The sequence below is a fragment of the Zootermopsis nevadensis genome, unplaced genomic scaffold, assembly GCF_977971745.1.
Source record: "Zootermopsis nevadensis isolate Lab colony 2312 unplaced genomic scaffold, Znev_1.0 Znev_ptg000005l, whole genome shotgun sequence".
In the NCBI taxonomy this organism is placed as follows: domain Eukaryota; kingdom Metazoa; phylum Arthropoda; class Insecta; order Blattodea; family Termopsidae; genus Zootermopsis; species Zootermopsis nevadensis.
Genome location: NW_028259137.1, coordinates 1,842,941 through 1,861,797, shown reverse-complemented (window position 1 = coordinate 1,861,797; position 18,857 = coordinate 1,842,941). Strand labels below are relative to the sequence as shown.

At 36.9% G+C, this 18,857-nt stretch overlaps 1 protein-coding gene and 1 long non-coding RNA gene across 5 annotated transcripts in view; one reads left to right on the top strand and one right to left on the bottom strand.

The window, feature by feature from the left end:
- The window catches only part of LOC110838846 (cell adhesion molecule 2-like), a 316,884-nt gene extending 304,080 nt beyond the window's left edge, over positions 1-12,804 (top strand). For both annotated transcript variants that reach the window (XM_087343363.1, XM_087343362.1), the window contains exon 6: positions 6,415-12,804. In XM_087343363.1, the coding sequence (XP_087199489.1) occupies positions 6,415-6,494 (80 nt within the window). In that variant the 3' untranslated portion in view covers positions 6,495-12,804. The remainder of the gene's footprint in view (positions 1-6,414) is intronic.
- The window catches only part of LOC147874790 (uncharacterized), a 246,716-nt gene that overhangs the window by 183,789 nt on the left and 44,070 nt on the right, over positions 1-18,857 (bottom strand). Inside the window, exon 2 of one of the 3 annotated variants that reach the window (XR_015533748.1) lies at positions 6,473-6,557. The exons of the other annotated variants lie outside the window; for them this stretch is intronic. This is a non-coding gene — a long non-coding RNA (uncharacterized LOC147874790). Of the gene's footprint in view, positions 1-6,472; positions 6,558-18,857 lie in introns of those variants that run through there. 3 annotated transcript variants of the gene reach the window in all.

Below are 18,857 nucleotides of genomic sequence, written 5' to 3'. Positions count from 1 at the left end.
CTTTATTTTAATTAACATCTCTTAAAAGAATTACGTACACCACACTGATAATCTACAAATATTTTAACACTTTTCCGGTTATTACCTTAATATACTATGCAATTAATTTTTCAAATATTTTAATGTTCACGTGTACATGTTTCATAGTAGATATCAGATAGAATTCAATATCACGGGAACCAAGTACTTTTAATTATTATCTGTTGGTTTCTATTTATAATTATGGTACATGGTTCTATTTATAATTATACAAACTACTATGTAGTATGTAGAAGCTTTAAGACCAGACAGAATTAAGGGGCTCGCTGTGTAAAAAGAATTGTAAATAGAAGAACCCAACTGGGCCCGTTCTTATAATTTAACATAATATAAAATTGTTTTAATATTCAAGCTCAGTCCTTTGCTAACAATTTGCACTTCCACTACTGTGCAGGATGCCATAAAGTGTTATATGTAGTGAATTACAATTAGTTTCACTAAAACACTTTCGCAAAAAAAAAAACAAAAAAACAAAAGAATATTAGTTTCTGCCAAATTATTCGCTGAAATGAGAAGTGTGAACAGAATAATAAAATTTTATACTTGCATACATTTCAAAATATGATCAGCGCATTGGTATTCGAAAGCAATAAAGTAATTCTCAATGTAATTACACGTGACATGTACGTCAAAGAGATTTACAAGTATACATTTTACATATTACAAATTAACGAAATTCTTATTTATTCGTCACGTTACATCTTAAATCAGTTCCTCGTAAAAAAAAAATTATAAATTTTGTGAAATACTGCAGCGCCGGGGGCAACCAGATAGGTAGGGAAAAATTGTAACTACAAACTTTTACTAACTGAATTCTTATGCATAAGATACATTTCCCTAGGAGCATACAGAAATGTTAATTTAATTGAAAAAACATTTTCCACTTTATTTATTCAAATATAAAACAGCAGCACACAAGCAGTTATTTGAAACGTACTTGGAACATAATATGTATTAAAATTGATGTTTTTGGGGCCACATATCAATAATTTGAGAACTTAGTTTGGCCGTATAAAATTTTTTTAAGATTTCCACATGAAGCCTACGGACACGAGTAGCAACAAAGTATAAGGGAACAGAACCTTTCGATAACACTTTCGTGTAAGTAACACAAAAAATCTACTTTTGAAGAACCCTGTACGTTAGTAAACTTTTATCCATTATGGTGGACTTTTGGAATACTAGACATGGAAAGGGCATATACTCCTACACTTTTCGTTGTGAGTACATTAAATTATGATTTCAACCCAAGGGTTAGCATATAATAAAAATATACTCCCACTTTCTCGTTCATATTTTAAAAAAGCTCTTTTATTAACGTTTTCTTTTGGTGATACGTACTTACATAAATATCACTCTGCTTGAACCGTGAAGAATAGCATAACGCAGGTACCAACACGTCGTAGTTACTTAATATCTGTTATGAATCACTTTCTCAGTCAAAAGTTAAAACAACTGTCAACTGAGTTTAATGTTACAATTTAAAAATCCTACTCGTACATAAAAATGAGAACTACACACATTAATTTTAAAGTAATAATGGCGGTAAATATAATTTTCTTTACAGGTTGTTTACGACAATATTTCAGCAAACTGATTACTCTATTTCTACATCCGAAAACATCAAACGTGGCTTTCAGTTTAGTTACGATCGGCGTATGCTTATACCATTTCTGTCATGGTGGAACAAAATTTGTTGATTGCAAAATTGTAATAGATTGTTTCAGTTGAAATAATTGACGGTACTTTACGTGATTTGAAGATACGAGGTGCGATCGGAAAGTTTCAAGACTGTGTCAATAGAGGGCGAACCGGATGTAGTACGAGCTTCTACCGCTAGGGGGTGCGACCTACATTCATAGTGAATCAGTGTGCCAGCCGGCATCATCGAATTAGCATTTGTTTCTTAGTTACGGGCGTTTTGGTAGTGCATTACACCGAACCCTCCTGCGATTTCGGAATGGCGTGTGCATCAAATTTTGCCAAAGACTCGCCAAAACGGCTACGGAAACCTATGAAATGCTAAAACAAGCATTTGGGGAGTCCGCAATGGGTCGTGCACAAACTTTTGTGCGGCATTCACGTTTTAAAAATGGCCGAACCTCTGTCGATGATGACGAGCGTTCTGGACGACCATCTTCGAGCACAACGCCCGAAAATGTTACGAAGATTCGGCAGGCCATTCACGAAGATCGACGTCGTACCATCAACGACTTGTGCGACATTGTTGGGATAGGCTATGGGACCTGTCAGCTGATTCTAAAGGAAGAACTCCACATGCGACGCATCCTGTCTGAGGACCAGAAGCAGAATCGACTTCTCGTTTGTCAGGAGCTCAAAGATCTTGCAAGAACCGACCCCAACTTCCTTTCTAAGCTCCGTGTGACTTCTTCCTCTTCCCAAAGATGAAATTCAGCTAAAGGGAAGGAGATTTGAGACGATAGAAGAGATTCAGGCAGAATCGCAGATGGTGCTTGACAGGCTGACAAAGAAAGATTTCCAGGGATGCTTCCAGGCTTGGCAGCGGCGCTGGGATCGTTGTGTTCACTCCCAGGGGAACTACTTCGAGGGTGATGGATGAATTTAATACCTGAGATAAGTGTACGGGTTTTTATAGGCGCAGTCTTAAAACTTTCCGATCGAACCTCGTAAAATATCACATACTGTCCTCGGTACATGATGCTTGCTTTCCAGAATTATTAACAAATTGTTATTATTATAAAGACATTTCTTTTACAACGGAATAGTAAAGATTTCTGTGCAGCGAACATTAAGTATCATAAATAGATTATAATAACCGTATTTTGTGTTGTAACGTCGTGTAATCTCGTAGAAATTTACGTCGTTTTAGAATCGATAATTACCCTGATCATGGAGGCAGTAAACACCTTTGAATCGTCTATCAGCTGTTACAGTTTCTGGTATTCCTTAAATGCAATTGTGGATGTCTGGCACCTAATTTAGCTAACATTTTAAACAAACCGCAATGATAGTGTTTCTTAATCGATTCTATAAAATAATATTTCACAGCACGCATCGGAAAGACGACAACTTATATGATATTTTGGTTGGAAATCTTGAACATAAGAGAAATATTTAAATACCTATACGCAGACGAGTGCAATATTAAAATAGTGTACAAGGATGTGGTCTTAATTAATTGTAGACACAATGGTGACAACTGTGAACACGATAATGACTCTCGGGTAACATAAAAGGCGGGAAATTTATTGACTATCTAAGAGACTATTGGATAGCCACGGTGGTCTAGCGGTTAGAACGCTGGCCTAGTAATCCTGGGGTATCGGGTTCGATTTCCGGCGGTGCCCGAATTTATAACTTGTGTTGGGCAAGGCCGTGGTCTAGGCAACACGGAGTTTTCCTCCGTGGCATCCCAACAATTACTCCATTCACACACAGAAGAAGGCAATGGCAAACCACTTCTGGATCATCTGCCAAGAACGTATATGAACAGGTCCCAGTCCGAGAAAAGGATGGAAGGATCCTGTTCATATGGACCTGTCGTCAGACAGAACACTAAATAATAATAAGATGAGGTGGTCTAGCGGTTAGAACGCTGGCCTTGTAATCCTGGGGTCTCGGGTTCGATTCCCGGCGGTGCCCGAATTTATAACTTGTGTTGGGCAAGGCCGTGGTCTAGGCAACACGGAGTTTTCCTCCGGGGACGTCCCCGGTTTCTCCGTGGCATCCCAACAATTACTCCATTCACTCACAGAAGAAGGCAATGGCAAACCACTTCTGGATCATCTGCCAAGAACGTATATGAACAGGTCCCAGTCCGAGAAAAGGATGGAAGGATCCTGTTCATATGGACCTGTCGTCAGACAGAACACTAAATAAAAAATAAATAAATAAGAGACTATTAGCTCCTAAAGAAATATTCTGCTGTACGGAAACCGTTAAATATTAACAGGTGGTATATCGATATCAAAATGGTTACTTAGGGTTACTTCGTCTAAGCTGATAGACTATTTCTTCTTAGAAGATTTCGGATCTTAATCATAAAGACCAAAAGTGGTCGTCATAAACTAGAAGCCTTTCATGTTCTTATAAATTTGTAGTAAACCATTTTGCTCGCGGAAAAATTATCACAAATTTAATTCATGAAAGCCTTAAATTCTCGGCGTTATTCACTGTTTCTACAAAGAAAATTCTTATTAACAGTCCACAAAGATTATTTGGCTTGGAGTGAAAGTCACTGAATGATGAACTGTATATTTCAAAACCTGGTTTATTTGTAGTTGATATGTTACCATTTGCATTTGGGTTCTAAGGAAAATGCAAGCAAACCTAAATTCGGATAATCGTTAGGCGGTATGAGGTTCGATTCTGGGATTTCTGTATAAAAACGGAATTTCTAACTGCCATCATCTGTACATTCGGCGCTGCTGAATGCGAAATGCAAATATTTTAATCTTATAAATTATTGTTATAAATTACGGTCTTGGTCAATAGTAACTCTGTGGGCTGGGTCTCCCTTGTGGCAACCAGCGAAGAGGACGCCGGTCGCTGTAGCGTAATCCGACCTTATAAGCCCTCAGAGACTATTGCAATAAATAAGCCTGTTGCAATTATGTAAAAGGTGCGAAGTGGATTATTATAGTTTATGGTCTGAAAGTTAAGTAAAGAGAAATGATACTGTTCGGTTGGGGAAAAAGGTTCCTTCAAAAGGTTTAAACCCCGAGAGTTATGTGTAATGATCTTGTGTGAGAGAAATGTAATTTTCTAGGTAGACAAAACGAATAGAGTATGAACTTTAATCATTATGTGAAGGTAGTGAATATGTGTGATGGAGGATGCTGTCCGTGAGTCTGAAAATTAGTGCCAGAAATATTCACAGTCACGTCTTTGCAGTTGAGCGTCATCTCTCTTGTTAGTGAATGTATTCATCCGCCAGTAAAACCTGCACATGAAGTGTTTCTGTGTGTTGTTAGGTTTTAATTTACTTCAGAGATTTTTTTTTTACAAAAAAAAACCTCTAATGTTCCGAAATTTCTGTGACAGCGCTAAAGATTTTTTTTTAAAGTTTTGATGAAAAAACTGCAATAAGTTATTGGTACTAACAAGTTAGGGAATGCATGCACATCGTAACAATTCTTCTCCAGATTTTAAATTCCTGAATTATAAATTTTGACGTGTTTTTTTTTAAAAATGACCGGGCGAACGAACAAGGGCCATAATCAGAATAGATGATTTAATGACGTTTCAACCTAACATTTAGTTCGTATCTCAAAGACGTCGTAGCACGTCACAATTTCAAAGAGCAGCAGTTGGTATGTCTGGCGTCATGACAACCAGAAGGTTCAGTTTCTACTTCAAGAAAAACAAGATGTTTGCCATTACAAGGATCAGTTGCTTTATAATATTGCATAAAGAAATGTTCTTATGTAGCGGTTGTTAAATATTCTTCGATCAGATTAAAAATTGAAATGGTTCGATATTTTTTGCAGAACTTCGCCGAATTAAATTTCACGAACATGAAGAACGGAGGGGTTTAAAAGGGATACGAAGGCGCATAAAATGAATGATCAGAAAGTTTTGTATAAATGTAAGCGGAACGTCACAACGTTAATTAACTTCAAATGGTATATTTCTCATACCAGCTGCTAGTCGCTTCCAGAAATTACTGAATAAGGTGGCACCTTCAAGAACAAACATTTCTGCATTAATGTTGGAAAGCGATAATATTAAAATTGTATTTTCTTACTATCAATTTTTCTTCGTCTGTATTTTTAAATGAAATTTTAAGGTTAATGTTTTACTACTGACCTATTGTGTTTGGTTTGAAAATTCACAATTAAAAGTTAAAACCCACATTCTTAATTAACAGATTTCCAAAAATTTGATAATAAAAATTATATATTAAGAAGTATGAGAACTATGAGATGATAAAGTTGCGTCATATTGTGATAAATATATATTTGTTTAAATCTTGTCAGTCTAATCACAATAAAATTCCTATTAAATATTAAAATATTACTATAATTAACATTTAAATATTTAAAATATATTAAATGATGTTCTTTATCGAAATATTCGATTTACATTAGATCATCACTTTTTACACGACATGTTTCAGTTCTAAAAGAACCATCTTCAGGTGTATAAAATTATATAAACTTAAATATAATTTTATACACCTGAAGATGGTTCTTATAATAATTAAAATATTGCGAGAATTACCAAAATGTGACACAGAGACACGAAGTGAGCACATGCTGTTGGAAAAATGGCGCCGGTAGACTTGCTCGACGCAGGGTTGCCACAAGCCTTCAATTTGTATATAAAAAAAGAGGTATGCCTGTATACATTTTTCTTTTGTTTTCAGATACTAACGGTTTAATTTCTTTATAGATGGCAGCATAAGACTGGAAGTCTCAATGCCTGGGTTGTTCATGATTCTATGCATGGTGTTGGTGGTGGCCTGCAGATAGCGCAGCAGTCAACTGAATGGACGCTGAGAATTCATGGTGGGATGAACCAAAGAAGTCCTCAACCTACAAGAGAAGTTAATGAACTTGGAGAATGTGTTTTCTGTAACCTCTGTAATATTTTGTGGGCCGGCCAATGTCTTTCTGTGCGTGTGAATGTATTTCTGTGTGGGTATGCACTGCAGGAAGGTTAAATAATCACTGTAAAATTAACAGCATGAAAACGGACAGATGCAAAATATTCGTGGACACATTAGGATTCAGAAAACTATTCATTAAACACAGCTCAACCCATTTTACGCGAGATTAACGTAAAACAATACAACCTATTTATAAATAATAACATATTTAACTTAGAATGATGTTCAATATTTGCCACTGTTATAATAAATTTAATCCGTGGTAACATTCCTTTATAAATAGCTATGATATATTGTCATAGTAAGAAAATCCTGCTTATATTTGGTCTTACAGACAGAACTGTATCCGTTTTAAGGATGTAAGGAAAGCTGGAAACCTCTTCCAGGGTCTGGATCAATTGTGTGACGTCATAAGTCATGTTTGATCGTAGTAACAGTACATGAAGTGTGGAACCAATGCTGTGCATAGATCTAGAATAAATTAATTTAAAGTGTAATTTTTAAATCTAGTCTGAAGAACTGTAACATAGTAAGTTATGTTGGTTGGAGGGTAACGTTTTAAATATTACCAAATCAGTATTATATTTGTTTAAAACAAATGTTAATATGAAGTGTTGCAATTTTTATTGAATGTTTGATATAATGCATGTTAAGTTAAAACAGTGTTTGATATTTATGTTGTAAATGACCCGTTCATCTTGCAGTGAGAAAACACGTAATTGTAAGAGATCAAAATCTGTTTCTATATAAAAAGAAAGTGTCAGACGTAAATAGATTTAAAATGTCCTCAAGTTTTGTTCCGTGATTAAAATCAAGTTCAAAATATTATTTCAACACTTAAAATGACTGCAGTTCCTTACAGACTATTTTTTGAAAAATATATTTAACATTCAGTCATTCATAATTTATGTTTCAAAACCGCAGAATTTGACCGTTAATATTTGAGATTTTTGCGGGGATTAAAATGAAAAATGTGGTCATTTATCATATATAAAATGTATCTTAATCTATGAAGAACAGGATAATATTCATATAACCTTTAGTGTACACATTGTAAATGTTTATCACACCGCTCATTAAATAGGCCCCGCTGAAATAACTGTATTTAATTTAATATAAATTGTACAGAAATTTACCACAATCCTGTTAGTGAAATAAAATTCGTCTATGGAAGAAATTATGTGTTAAAATTGAACGATATTGGCTCAATAGAGATATATATTCTTTCAATATAAGCATTATATGTCACGTCTTGTTAGGTTAAGGAGAAAATTCAATTGGCTATTCATGTAATTTTATAATTAGCCACTTTGATACAGAAAATGTGTGCATTAATAATTGCAAAAAAAGTAATTGAGTTGAATAGTGGTAAAACGCCTATTTTCTGTGTTATCAAAGATTATGTTGAATGTCATGTATTGTGTTGTTCGATGTACGATCACATGCAAACTCAAAGTCCAGGTCATCTGCACCACGCAAAATGTACAAGTACCAGTGCACTCTTTAATGTTTGTCATAAATTACAGTATTAACCGGAATATATTAAATTTAAAATGAACTTCATTATTTCAATCTTATTCGAAATGTCTGTGTAAGTAACAAATTCCTTGTACAACAAATAAGTAATTATACAACCAAAATTATAAAATTGTCCCCCTGTGCGAGGTATTTTTAAAACAGATTTTGAAAATCTGCTTTACTCTCACGTTCAGCCTTCCACACCAATACGTAAAGAAATAAAGAACTTTGTATTTTTTGCACTTTTTAAGATGCGAGAGGCTATTACGTTTACCCGGAAATTTATTTAGGTTAGGAGTGATGTGGAATACGTAAAGAAATTTTGGTACGAAACCATTCGAAATACCACCGCTTGGAAAACTGAGGTTATGAAGGGAAAATATTAAGAAGAATCTCAGGTAAATATGTTATGACGATAGTCGATTCATGTACTTAAGTCGGAATAATTTTCGATAGTATGCTTTCGTATTAGTGTTACTTCCATAGAGTTAGTGTACCAAAAACAATCTTATTGACATCAACATTATATTACGTTGAAATGCCATGCCAATGAGAAATTTTATTTAGAATTATTATACAATAGAAATGAGCACATTATTTCTGGTACAGTCTGTGTAGGTTTTAGAGAACACTAAAGTGGAAAATGACAATTATTATGCCAGATATTATTATGTAGCTTTTCCTAATACTTAGCAAAGACAGCCATACGGAATTATATTACTTTCCGTTTGCTACAATTTATATCACAGTTTCTGAATCCCTTACCTTAGCGGCTGTGTCACAAATTTTGAAGTTGCGTGAAAAATATTTCAAAATAATGCGAATAAGAACAAGCTTGGAAAAAAAAAAACATCTGAGTTTGAGTTGTGGATGAAAATACCCTGATTCAGAACGTGATGTGAAGTACTGTACTTCATGTGTAGCAATGTAAAATGATACAGCATTAACCTTGTGGCAATATGACTCCACAATATATTTCAGGAGTAGCAATGTGTTATAATCCTGGGAAATTTGGTCTAGCTCGTAGGTCTAGCTAGTACGTGTCATGTACAAGGACTCTCCCAAACAAAACACCATCCACGAGTCGAAACATTATCACCAATAAGAGCGTAATAAAAAATTTGTACAGACAACAGCATTCCAATTGAGGAGAAGTGTAATTACTTATTCTATGCGTCTACCAAGTCGTGTTTAGCAAACGTTAGAAAAATGTTGTGAATGGCTTTATTATACTAATTTCAGGATTTCTGAATCTTGAACATTGAAATATAAAAGACAATTCATAAAAATTAAAAAAATCCCTCCATGGTTTATTGTATATTTACTGACGCAAAGTTAAAAATTCCGGGCTGAATATTAAACATTTATACAATAAAATGCAATGTACTTCCACATTTTTTAAAATAATTAATTCGCAGTTTCTTCGAAAATATTAGCGGGTTTGAACTAAGATTAGTTGCAGTTGGTTGTAATAGAATGGTGTCCAGAAATTATATATTTGGCATATACTGCAAAAATCTTATTTTAAATTATACTTCAGTGAAATACTATCAGTTTTCTTTAATCACTTCAAAAGAAATTTTAATTTATTATCATGTCCCGTTAACATTATTCATTTTGATGGGCTATGATAAAAAATATAAAAGGACCTTATCTAATTATTCTAATGACTTCATCAATGCCTGGTATTAATATTCATAGAATGGATAAAGCAGGGCAAAGGATTATTCCCGACAAAAGAAGGGATGGAACCAAAAGCTGATTTCTTATAAAAAGAAAGAAAATGCTTGTTAAAAGACATAAAGAAGTAATTAACGTTTACGCCCAGAAGAATTTAACACATTACAAAAACAAAAAAGAATGTAGATACGTAATTTGAATTATTTACGTACCTTGGTTTTATGTTAAGCTTTTAATGAGAATTATTTGAAGCAATTAATATTACTTTCGTCTTTCAAATAATTCATTTTCGTTATCAAAGATTTACCAACACCAAGAAACCTTTGACATCAGGCAAATTAAAAAAAAAAGTTTAACAGGAAAGGACAAAAATAATCTCAACACCTTCCAATGACAGAGAATGTATCGTCAACGAAAACATTGTTTTTGCTAAAACAAATCTCAAAAATCCCCTATTACATTTGTAGCATTACAGTTCCTTGCACTTTTCACACTAAAACTGGAATGGATTACTTATTATTTACAACACACTTTAGAATGAAATAAATTAAAGAAAACTCAATTTATTACCTGATAAAACTTAAAATACTTTATATAGTTTGTATGAAAGATTGATGTATCACCAAGACAGTAGGTAAAATGAACACTGCTCGTATTATGTTTAAAATTAATTATTTAAACATTTTAAATTCTAAATTGCGTATACAGTGCGTTTACTGATAATAATAAACACAAGTATCAGTTCGCGCCTCGCGGCAAGAACTACTATGAAGCGAAACTTTACTTGTATCGGGAAACCGTGAGAGTCATACAGTTCTAGCCGAGAGCCGTGGAGTGACAACTGCGTTCAACTTTAACAGTAAACACACTGTACTTCCACAGAGTTCTAAGCACATAATTTTTGTGACTGGTCAGTGTCAAACTATAGACGTTCATCAGTGGACTTATGCCTAGATATATATTTTAAATTCATCATCAAATAGGACAAGGCTGTAATGGCAAATTTAGGCAGGTCCCAAGTACAACTTCTGACTCCCGACAACACAGATCAGTGACGAAATAACACCTGAGAAAGATTACGTTGATAAGTGACTATGGAAATTGTTGGTCTAAGGTAACACACTCTGAACCACAAGCACTATTTGGTGCATTCTACTGGTTATGGTTGCATCTTCCGTGTGGTTTTCTGCCTGTTGGATTTTCAACTTCATGGGTGGTTTTCCTCCGTGGCATCCCAACAATTACTCCGTTCACACACAGAAGAAGGCAATGGCAAACCACTTCTGGATCATCTGCCAAGAACGTATATGAACAGGTCCCAGTCGGAGAAAAGGATGGAAGGATCCTGTTCATATGGACCTGTCGTCAGACAGAACACTAAATAATAATAAGATGAGGTGGTCTAGCGGTTAGAACGCTGGCCTTGTAATCCTGGGGGTCTCGGGTTCGATTCCCGGTTATAACTTGTGTTGGGCAAGGCCGTGGTCTAGGCAACACGGAGTTTTCCTCCGTGGCATCCCAACAATTACTCCATTCACACACAGAAGAAGGCAATGGCAAACCACTTCTGGATCATCTGCCAAGAACGTATATGAACAGGTCCCAGTCGGAGAAAAGGATGGAAGGATCCTGTTCATATGGACCTGTCGTCAGACAGAACACTAAATAATAATAAGATGAGGTGGTCTAGCGGTTAGAACGCTTGCCTTGTAATCCTGGGGTCTCGGGTTCGATTCCCGGCGGTGCCCGAATTTATAACTTGTGTTGGGCAAGGCCGTGGTCTAGGCAACACGGAGTTTTCCTCCGTGGCATCCCAACAATTACTCCATTCACACACAGAAGAAGGCAATGGCAAACCACTTCTGGATCATGTGCCAAGAACGTATATGAACAGGTCCCAGTCCGAGAAAAGAATGGAAGGATCCTGTTCATATGGACCTGTCGTCAGACAGAACACTAAATAATAATAGTACACAGAATCATTAATAAATCACGACAATCACACTAATTAACTCACTGACGTATTAATGGTTGATTAACCACAGAAGTTTTGATCACAAAATTTGACGTATAATTTAAACGCTCAGGCCTATAATTTGGTAATTAGCGTCTGTATTTGATAAAACATTAAAGTGTGGGACGAATAAACAGTTTGTCACTTCGTGTGGTAATCAATTAAAAACTATTTCAAAGCTTAAACTGGCACCATTTGGACATTTCCATCGCCCAGGTTTATATTATGGGTCTATATAAAATGTTTCGGAAATTAACTCCGCTATTCGATCCATTACATGGGGCTAATATTTCTATCCCCGAAACTTTCCATTTGTAAGAATGATGCATTAAAAAATCCAGGCAGTGTGCAGAAGTCATCGATAGGAGTCATCTACTTAAAATACCAGTTCTCTCGCTGACAACAGCCAGTTTAACAAATTGTGACAAGAAATCTTAATTGACATCTTCAACACATACACTACGGTTTCTAATAGCGTCTTAAGTTATCTTGTGTGATGTGTAGGGTCATTGATATATTTTATATTATCTGTCTCTAAACTATATTAATACACAATAATTAAGTTTCGTTAGTAATTTGTCATTTTGTATTTGTCTCTCTTGCAGGGTTAGGAAATTATATTGTACTAAATTCTGTGTAAGATAAATGTTAAAATCTATATTATTTATTAACAAATATAGATTAAAATGTGTATATTTAATAAGAGCTTTGAATTTCGCATATATATTAAGAGCTTAGGAGCGCAGATAAAATAATTATATGAATTATTATTATTATTATTGGTACTATTATTAATGTTATTATTATGACTAAGCCATATTTATGTTTTATTGATAAAAGTCGAGTGCCGAATTTTAAAGTTACATAGAAGTTTGTAAATTTGTTAGACTGTGTATGTTCTAACCAGAACAGGCCTATCGTTAGTTAATAAAAACGCTATTAATAAATGGTTTGAAAACAAATTTCATTTATATTTTATTTCTTCGTAGAGAAATCAATGCAGTTACCCCGAACCGCGGTATTTTTCGCCTATGTAGGAGACGGAGTCAGTGTGCCAAGATTACAAATTCCATCTCAATTAGAAGCGTAAATCAAAGTATTATTAATTGACAGCAAAGGAAAACTTAATTAATCTTCACTTCCTGCAATCGCTTGTCAAAATGTGGTCCATTAAACTTAAAGACAAGCAAACAAGTTGTACTTTAACGAGATTCCCGGTTTTGGACTAAACTCATCTGGTTTAGGATAGTGTCGGCAGGCACGATTTTGTGAACAATGTTACGAACCTCCAGATTCCATAAAATTCTGAACATTTTTTGATGGAATAAACGCCTATCGGCTTTGAACAAGGACTGTGTTAAAGTGAGGATATTTTTAGGATACACTGGGCACGGTCTTGAAACGTCTTCGGTTGCATCAGAAGAAATTTATCCTGGGTTCGATTCCCCAAATACCGTTCTTAATATTGCCAATTAATGACAGAATAATCAGCGTATCTGTAGACAAAGACCATTGATCAAAGTCCTTGAGAAGGTAAAATTACGCTCAGATAGATAAATTCTTTGCCTCCAGGTTCATTGAAAAAGTTGCCTGTCTCCTCAATGCCTTAGAAAACAGGAAAGGAGGTATCAATAGGGACCACGAAAATTACTGAAGCTGTGACTTTACGAAACATAAGATCTGCTCTAAATGCTGTCACATGATTCATATGCCTAACGTAATTTCTGTGACTCGTATCTTCAGTAACTTTGGTACTTCCATCAAATCATCCAACACACGGAAAAATACAGCCATACCTCGATTTATTGCGCTTAGCATATATTGCTTTTTTTTTTATATATATATATATATATATATATATATATATATACAAATTGAAGGTTTGTGGCAACCCTGCGTCGAGCAAGTCTATCGGCGCCATTTTTCCAACAGCATGAGCTCACTTCGTGTCTCTCCGTCACATTTTGGTAATTCTCGTAATATTTTAAAACTTTTCATTATTATATCTGTTAATATACTACAGTATAGTATAAACATAACTTTTATATGCACCGGGAAACCAAACAAAATCGTGACTCGCTTTATTGCGGTAGTCTGGAACCGAACCCGCAATATCTCCGAGGTATGTATTTAATTTAAAAAAAAAAAGATAATGTTTAAATGTCCTTTAGCTATAACAGCAGGAGACAAGTTGGTACGAATATTATCCGATTCTGTTTGCAATTTGTGGGCGATGCAAACATAACATTGGAGACGGTTTTCAGCATTCGTAAGTAAACTTAACTCTATGATGTACCTGCATTTATCACCGCAACTGATCGACTAGAAAATGAGTTAACCAATGGAGTGACCTCGCTTAGCGGAAAGGCCATGTCATGGCGTAGCTACCAAGTACACATTCTGGAGTTGGACTTAACGCCGACCACAGTGACCGCGCATGGACGTCTCTTAGCGTCTGTCTGTGTTGTGCAGAGGTCTTGGGACGGGCTTAACACTTGTCCGAGGACTCTTACCAAATGTCTAAATAGATTAAAATACCCGCTGTATGTGTGGAGGCCAAGGTCCTTCGTGGACGTTAGAGTTAATAAAATATAATCCTACACTTAAGGATGTGATGAAGACAAGAAACTAGCCTATTTATTACGTCATTTGGAGGTAGATTACATGTTAATTTCGTAGGGAAATTTATTGTAATTGATGCAGTGACATTCAATTCTGCCGGAACCAACTTCGCTGAAAGTTGTTTCAATATTAAAATCTTCTTGTCTGTTGGATTTCGCCGCTGGTTTTATTAATTTCAAATACTGGTGTTAGCCAAAGTTTTGGGCAAAAAACTGTATGAGGTACGATCGGAAAGTTTCAAGACTGTGTCAATAGAGGGCGAACCGGATGTAGTACGAGCTTCTACCGCTAGGGGGTGCGGCCTACATTCATAGTGAATCAGTGTGCCAGCCGGCATCATCGAATTAGCATTTGTTTCTTAGTTACGGGCGTTTTGGTAGTGCATTACACCGACCCTCCTGCGATTTCGGAATGGCGTGTGCATCAAATTTTGCCAAAGACTCGCCAAAACGGCTACGGAAACCTATGAAATGCTAAAGCAAGCATTTGGGGAGTCCGCAATGGGTCGTGCACAATCTTTTGTGTGGCATTCACGTTTTAAAAATGGCCGAACCTCTGTCGATGATGACGAGCGTTCTGGACGACCATCTTCGAGCACAACGCCCGAAAATGTTACGAAGATCGACGTCGTACCATCAACGACTTGTGCGACATTGTTGGGATAGGCTATGGGACCTGTCAGCTGATTCTAAAGGAAGAACTCCACATGCGACGCATCATGACAACGCGCCAGCGCACACCGCCCTCAAAGATGGGCAGTTTTTGGCCTCAAACACCATGGCCGTCATCCCGCACCCTCCTTATTCGCCGTGTGACTTCTTCCTCTTCCCAAAGATGAAAATTCAGCTAAAGGGAAGGAGATTTGAGACGATAGAAGAGATTCAGGCAGAATCACAGATGGTGCTTGACAGGCTGACAAAGAAAGATTTCCAGGGATGCTTCCAGGCTTGGCAGCGGCGCTGGGATCGTTGTGTTCACTCCCAGGGGAACTACTTCGAGGGTGATGGATGAATTTAATACCTGAGATAAGTGTACGGGTTTTTATAGGCGCAGTCTAGAAACTTTCCGATCGCACCTCGTAAGTCGTCATTTTCAAAGTTGGTTACGAGGTAGGCACACAAACCAACCGAGAACCAATCTATGGGCGGAGACACGAACAAGCATAGGGCATGATGGTTTGCCAGATTATACAACTCCTGCTTACGAAATGCATTGATGGAAATGGTAAACAGTGCCTTAAAACTATAACACTTGGTATTAGCTTGTTACGTAGGTCTTTGACCCACACGGTTTCGGAGGACCTTTGCCACAACCAGAAGGTTAGCAGCTTTCGTCACCCAGCACCCCGGTCTTATTTAATCCCCAGAGAAGCGTAGTGACTAGGACCATTTCGAAGAACTCTCGATTAGTATCAAGACATCTGATGGGTCCATACCCATCTTAAGTATAGATACAACGCGAGCATTTACCGCTCTGGTGGTAAGTAGTGCCTGCTGAGGACTAAATTGGTCTCAGAAAGGTTATGGGACGCTTAGATAAATCCCTAAGTACAGTGTTTGGAACACATTTCGGGACCAATATTTTCCAAACTTGATTCCTTTGATGTCCTAAAGCATCTCCGAGGGACTAGCGAATTTCGGTTCACTTACGGGAAAACGTTTATAAGCATCGCCTCGTTTAGAACCCGAATAACTGCCTGGTCACGCCACATATGTTTCAGATACCGTCAGTTTATTCGGTGTACACCATGTGGGTGTCAATTGAAGAGCACATAGGCGAGAATAGCCAAAAAGACACGTGAAACATAAGTAACTGTCCAAGGCGCTGAAGAATTGGAACATTACTGTATATTTATTTTATAAGCTGGAGTTCATCACATGGGCGGATTCCCAGACTATGAGGGATGAAATTACCCCGAAGTACGCAGACGCGTAAAATTACTTCTGAGTTGAAGACAAAGACTAAACGAGACAAAAGTAAATGTAGCAGAGTTTCGGATACGAGGTGCGATCGGAAAGTTTCAAGACTGTGTCAATAGAGGGCGAACCGGATGTAGTACGAGCTTCTGCCGCTAGGGGGTGCGGCCTACATTCATAGTGAATCAGTGTGCCAGCCGGCATCATCGAATTAGAATTTGTTTCTTAGTTACGGGCGTTTTGGTAGTGCATTACACCGACCCTCCTGCGATTTCGGAATGGCGTGTGCATCAAATTTTGCCAAAGACTCGCCAAAACGGCTACGGAAACCTATGAAATGCTAAAGCAAGCATTTGGGGAGTCCGCAATGGGTCGTGCACAAACTTTTGTGTGGCATTTACGTTTTAAAAATGGCCGAACCTCTGTCGATGATGACGAGCGTTCTGGACGACCATCTTCGAGCACAACGCCCGAAAATGTTACGAAGATTCGGCAGGCCATTCACGAAGATCGACGTCGTACCATCAACGACTTGTGCGACATTGTTGGGATAGGCTAAGGGACCTGTCAGCTGATTCTAATGGAAGAACTCCACATGCGACGCATCCTGTCTGAGGACCAGAAGCAGAATCGACTTCTCGTTTGTCAGGAGCTCAAAGATCTTGCAAGAACCGACCCCAACTTCCTTTCTAAGGTTTCCTCTTCCCAAAGATGAAAATTCAGCTAAAGGAAAGGAGATTTGAGACGATAGAAGAGATTCAGGCAGAATCGCAGATGGTGCTTGACAGGCTGACAAAGAAAGATTTCCAGGGATGCTTCCAGGCTTGGCAGCGGCGCTGGGATCGTTGTGTTCACTCCCAGGGGAACTACTTCGAGGGTGATGGATGAATTTAATACCTGAGATAAGTGTACGGGTTTTTATACGCGCAGTCTAGAAACTTTCCGATCGCACCTCGTACATACAAGGAAGATAGCAAAACAGTCAATTTTTCATTCCTCAGCGCCAGTTACTGTGAACTTTAAAACATTTCTTGTGAAGTAATGATACATCTTGTAGTGTTAGCAATTTCAGTTACGTGATCACCTACGTTTCAGATCGGCTGAATGGATATATGGTATATTATCATCGAATTAGATTAAATGTATCCAAGTACACGAAAGAATACACGTATTAATATTTATATAAAACTTGTTTTTGCGTCACGCATTATGGGTTGAATAAACTCTAATTAGGATTATTCATGTTTACTGAGTACAGATAATATGAATGGCGAATACGTTCAATTACCAACCATCATGTCTATTTACAACAGAGAATGGTAAATGTATATATTTCTCCAATTAGCATGAAGTAACACCTCAGTCGATATTTTGTATAATTTTCTGCAGTAACAAGTAACCAATTTGTTTTCCAGCGCCGTGTGGACTGGACGTTTCGTAGAGGCTTGCTGTCTCAATCTTTAGGACTGAAGTGGCAATCATTGGAGTCACATGGACTAGATAGTGTTACAGGAGGGGAAATCTGACGAAATGAGCTGATGAGGATAGAAAGAGTAGAGATTGAGACAGGCTTGGATATGGAAACAGTACGATTCGCCGAAATATTGACATCTTCTGATCAATTCACACAAAGCCAGAACCCAAAATATCATAATTATTAACATTGTAAACGCCGTGACTAAACTCAAATTTCACTAGTCACTAAGTATTCGAAGATTTTATAGTTCAATTAATTGCCCAGTGACCAGATATATATTCATTAAATAAAATAATCACCATAGAATTAATATGTTTATTTTTAAAACAATGTACGAAAGTTGATGGCTAGTATCACTTTACAGTATCCAAGAAATTACCTTCGAGAAGAAACAGTTGACATCTTCACCCAGTGAGAACCTCGAATCTCAGATTTTCCCAGTAAACGTATTACTAATGTGGCGGGTTAGTAGTTAAGAGTAATTTTCTTTACACAGTAATGTTTATAGGCTTACGGTTCATAATGTGATTGAAGTCTGACACAATTACTAGGTTTACTTAGAAGGCCACAATTTATATTTTTACTGTCGTGAAGTCCTAAAATCTCGCAAATTTTGCTCGGTAAATTTGTTCTGTTTTCTCGATGTACTTCCGCGTTGTTACTTTAAATTTTTTCCATGTACTTTATAATTTATCCCATTATATCTCTTTCGAATCTTTATGACCTTATATGTGTTGGGCAAGGCCGTGGTCTAGGCAACACGGAGTTTTCCTCCGGGGGCTTCCTCGGTTTCTCCGTGGCATCCCAACAATTACTCCATTCACACACAGAAGAAGGCAATGGCAAACCACTTCTGGATCATCTGCCAAGAACGTATATGAACAGGTCCCAGTCCGAGAAAAGGATGGAAGGATCCTGTTCATATGGACCTGTCGTCAGACAGAACACTAAATAAAAATAAAATGTACATGCAGTTGTAAATAAACTGAATTAATGATA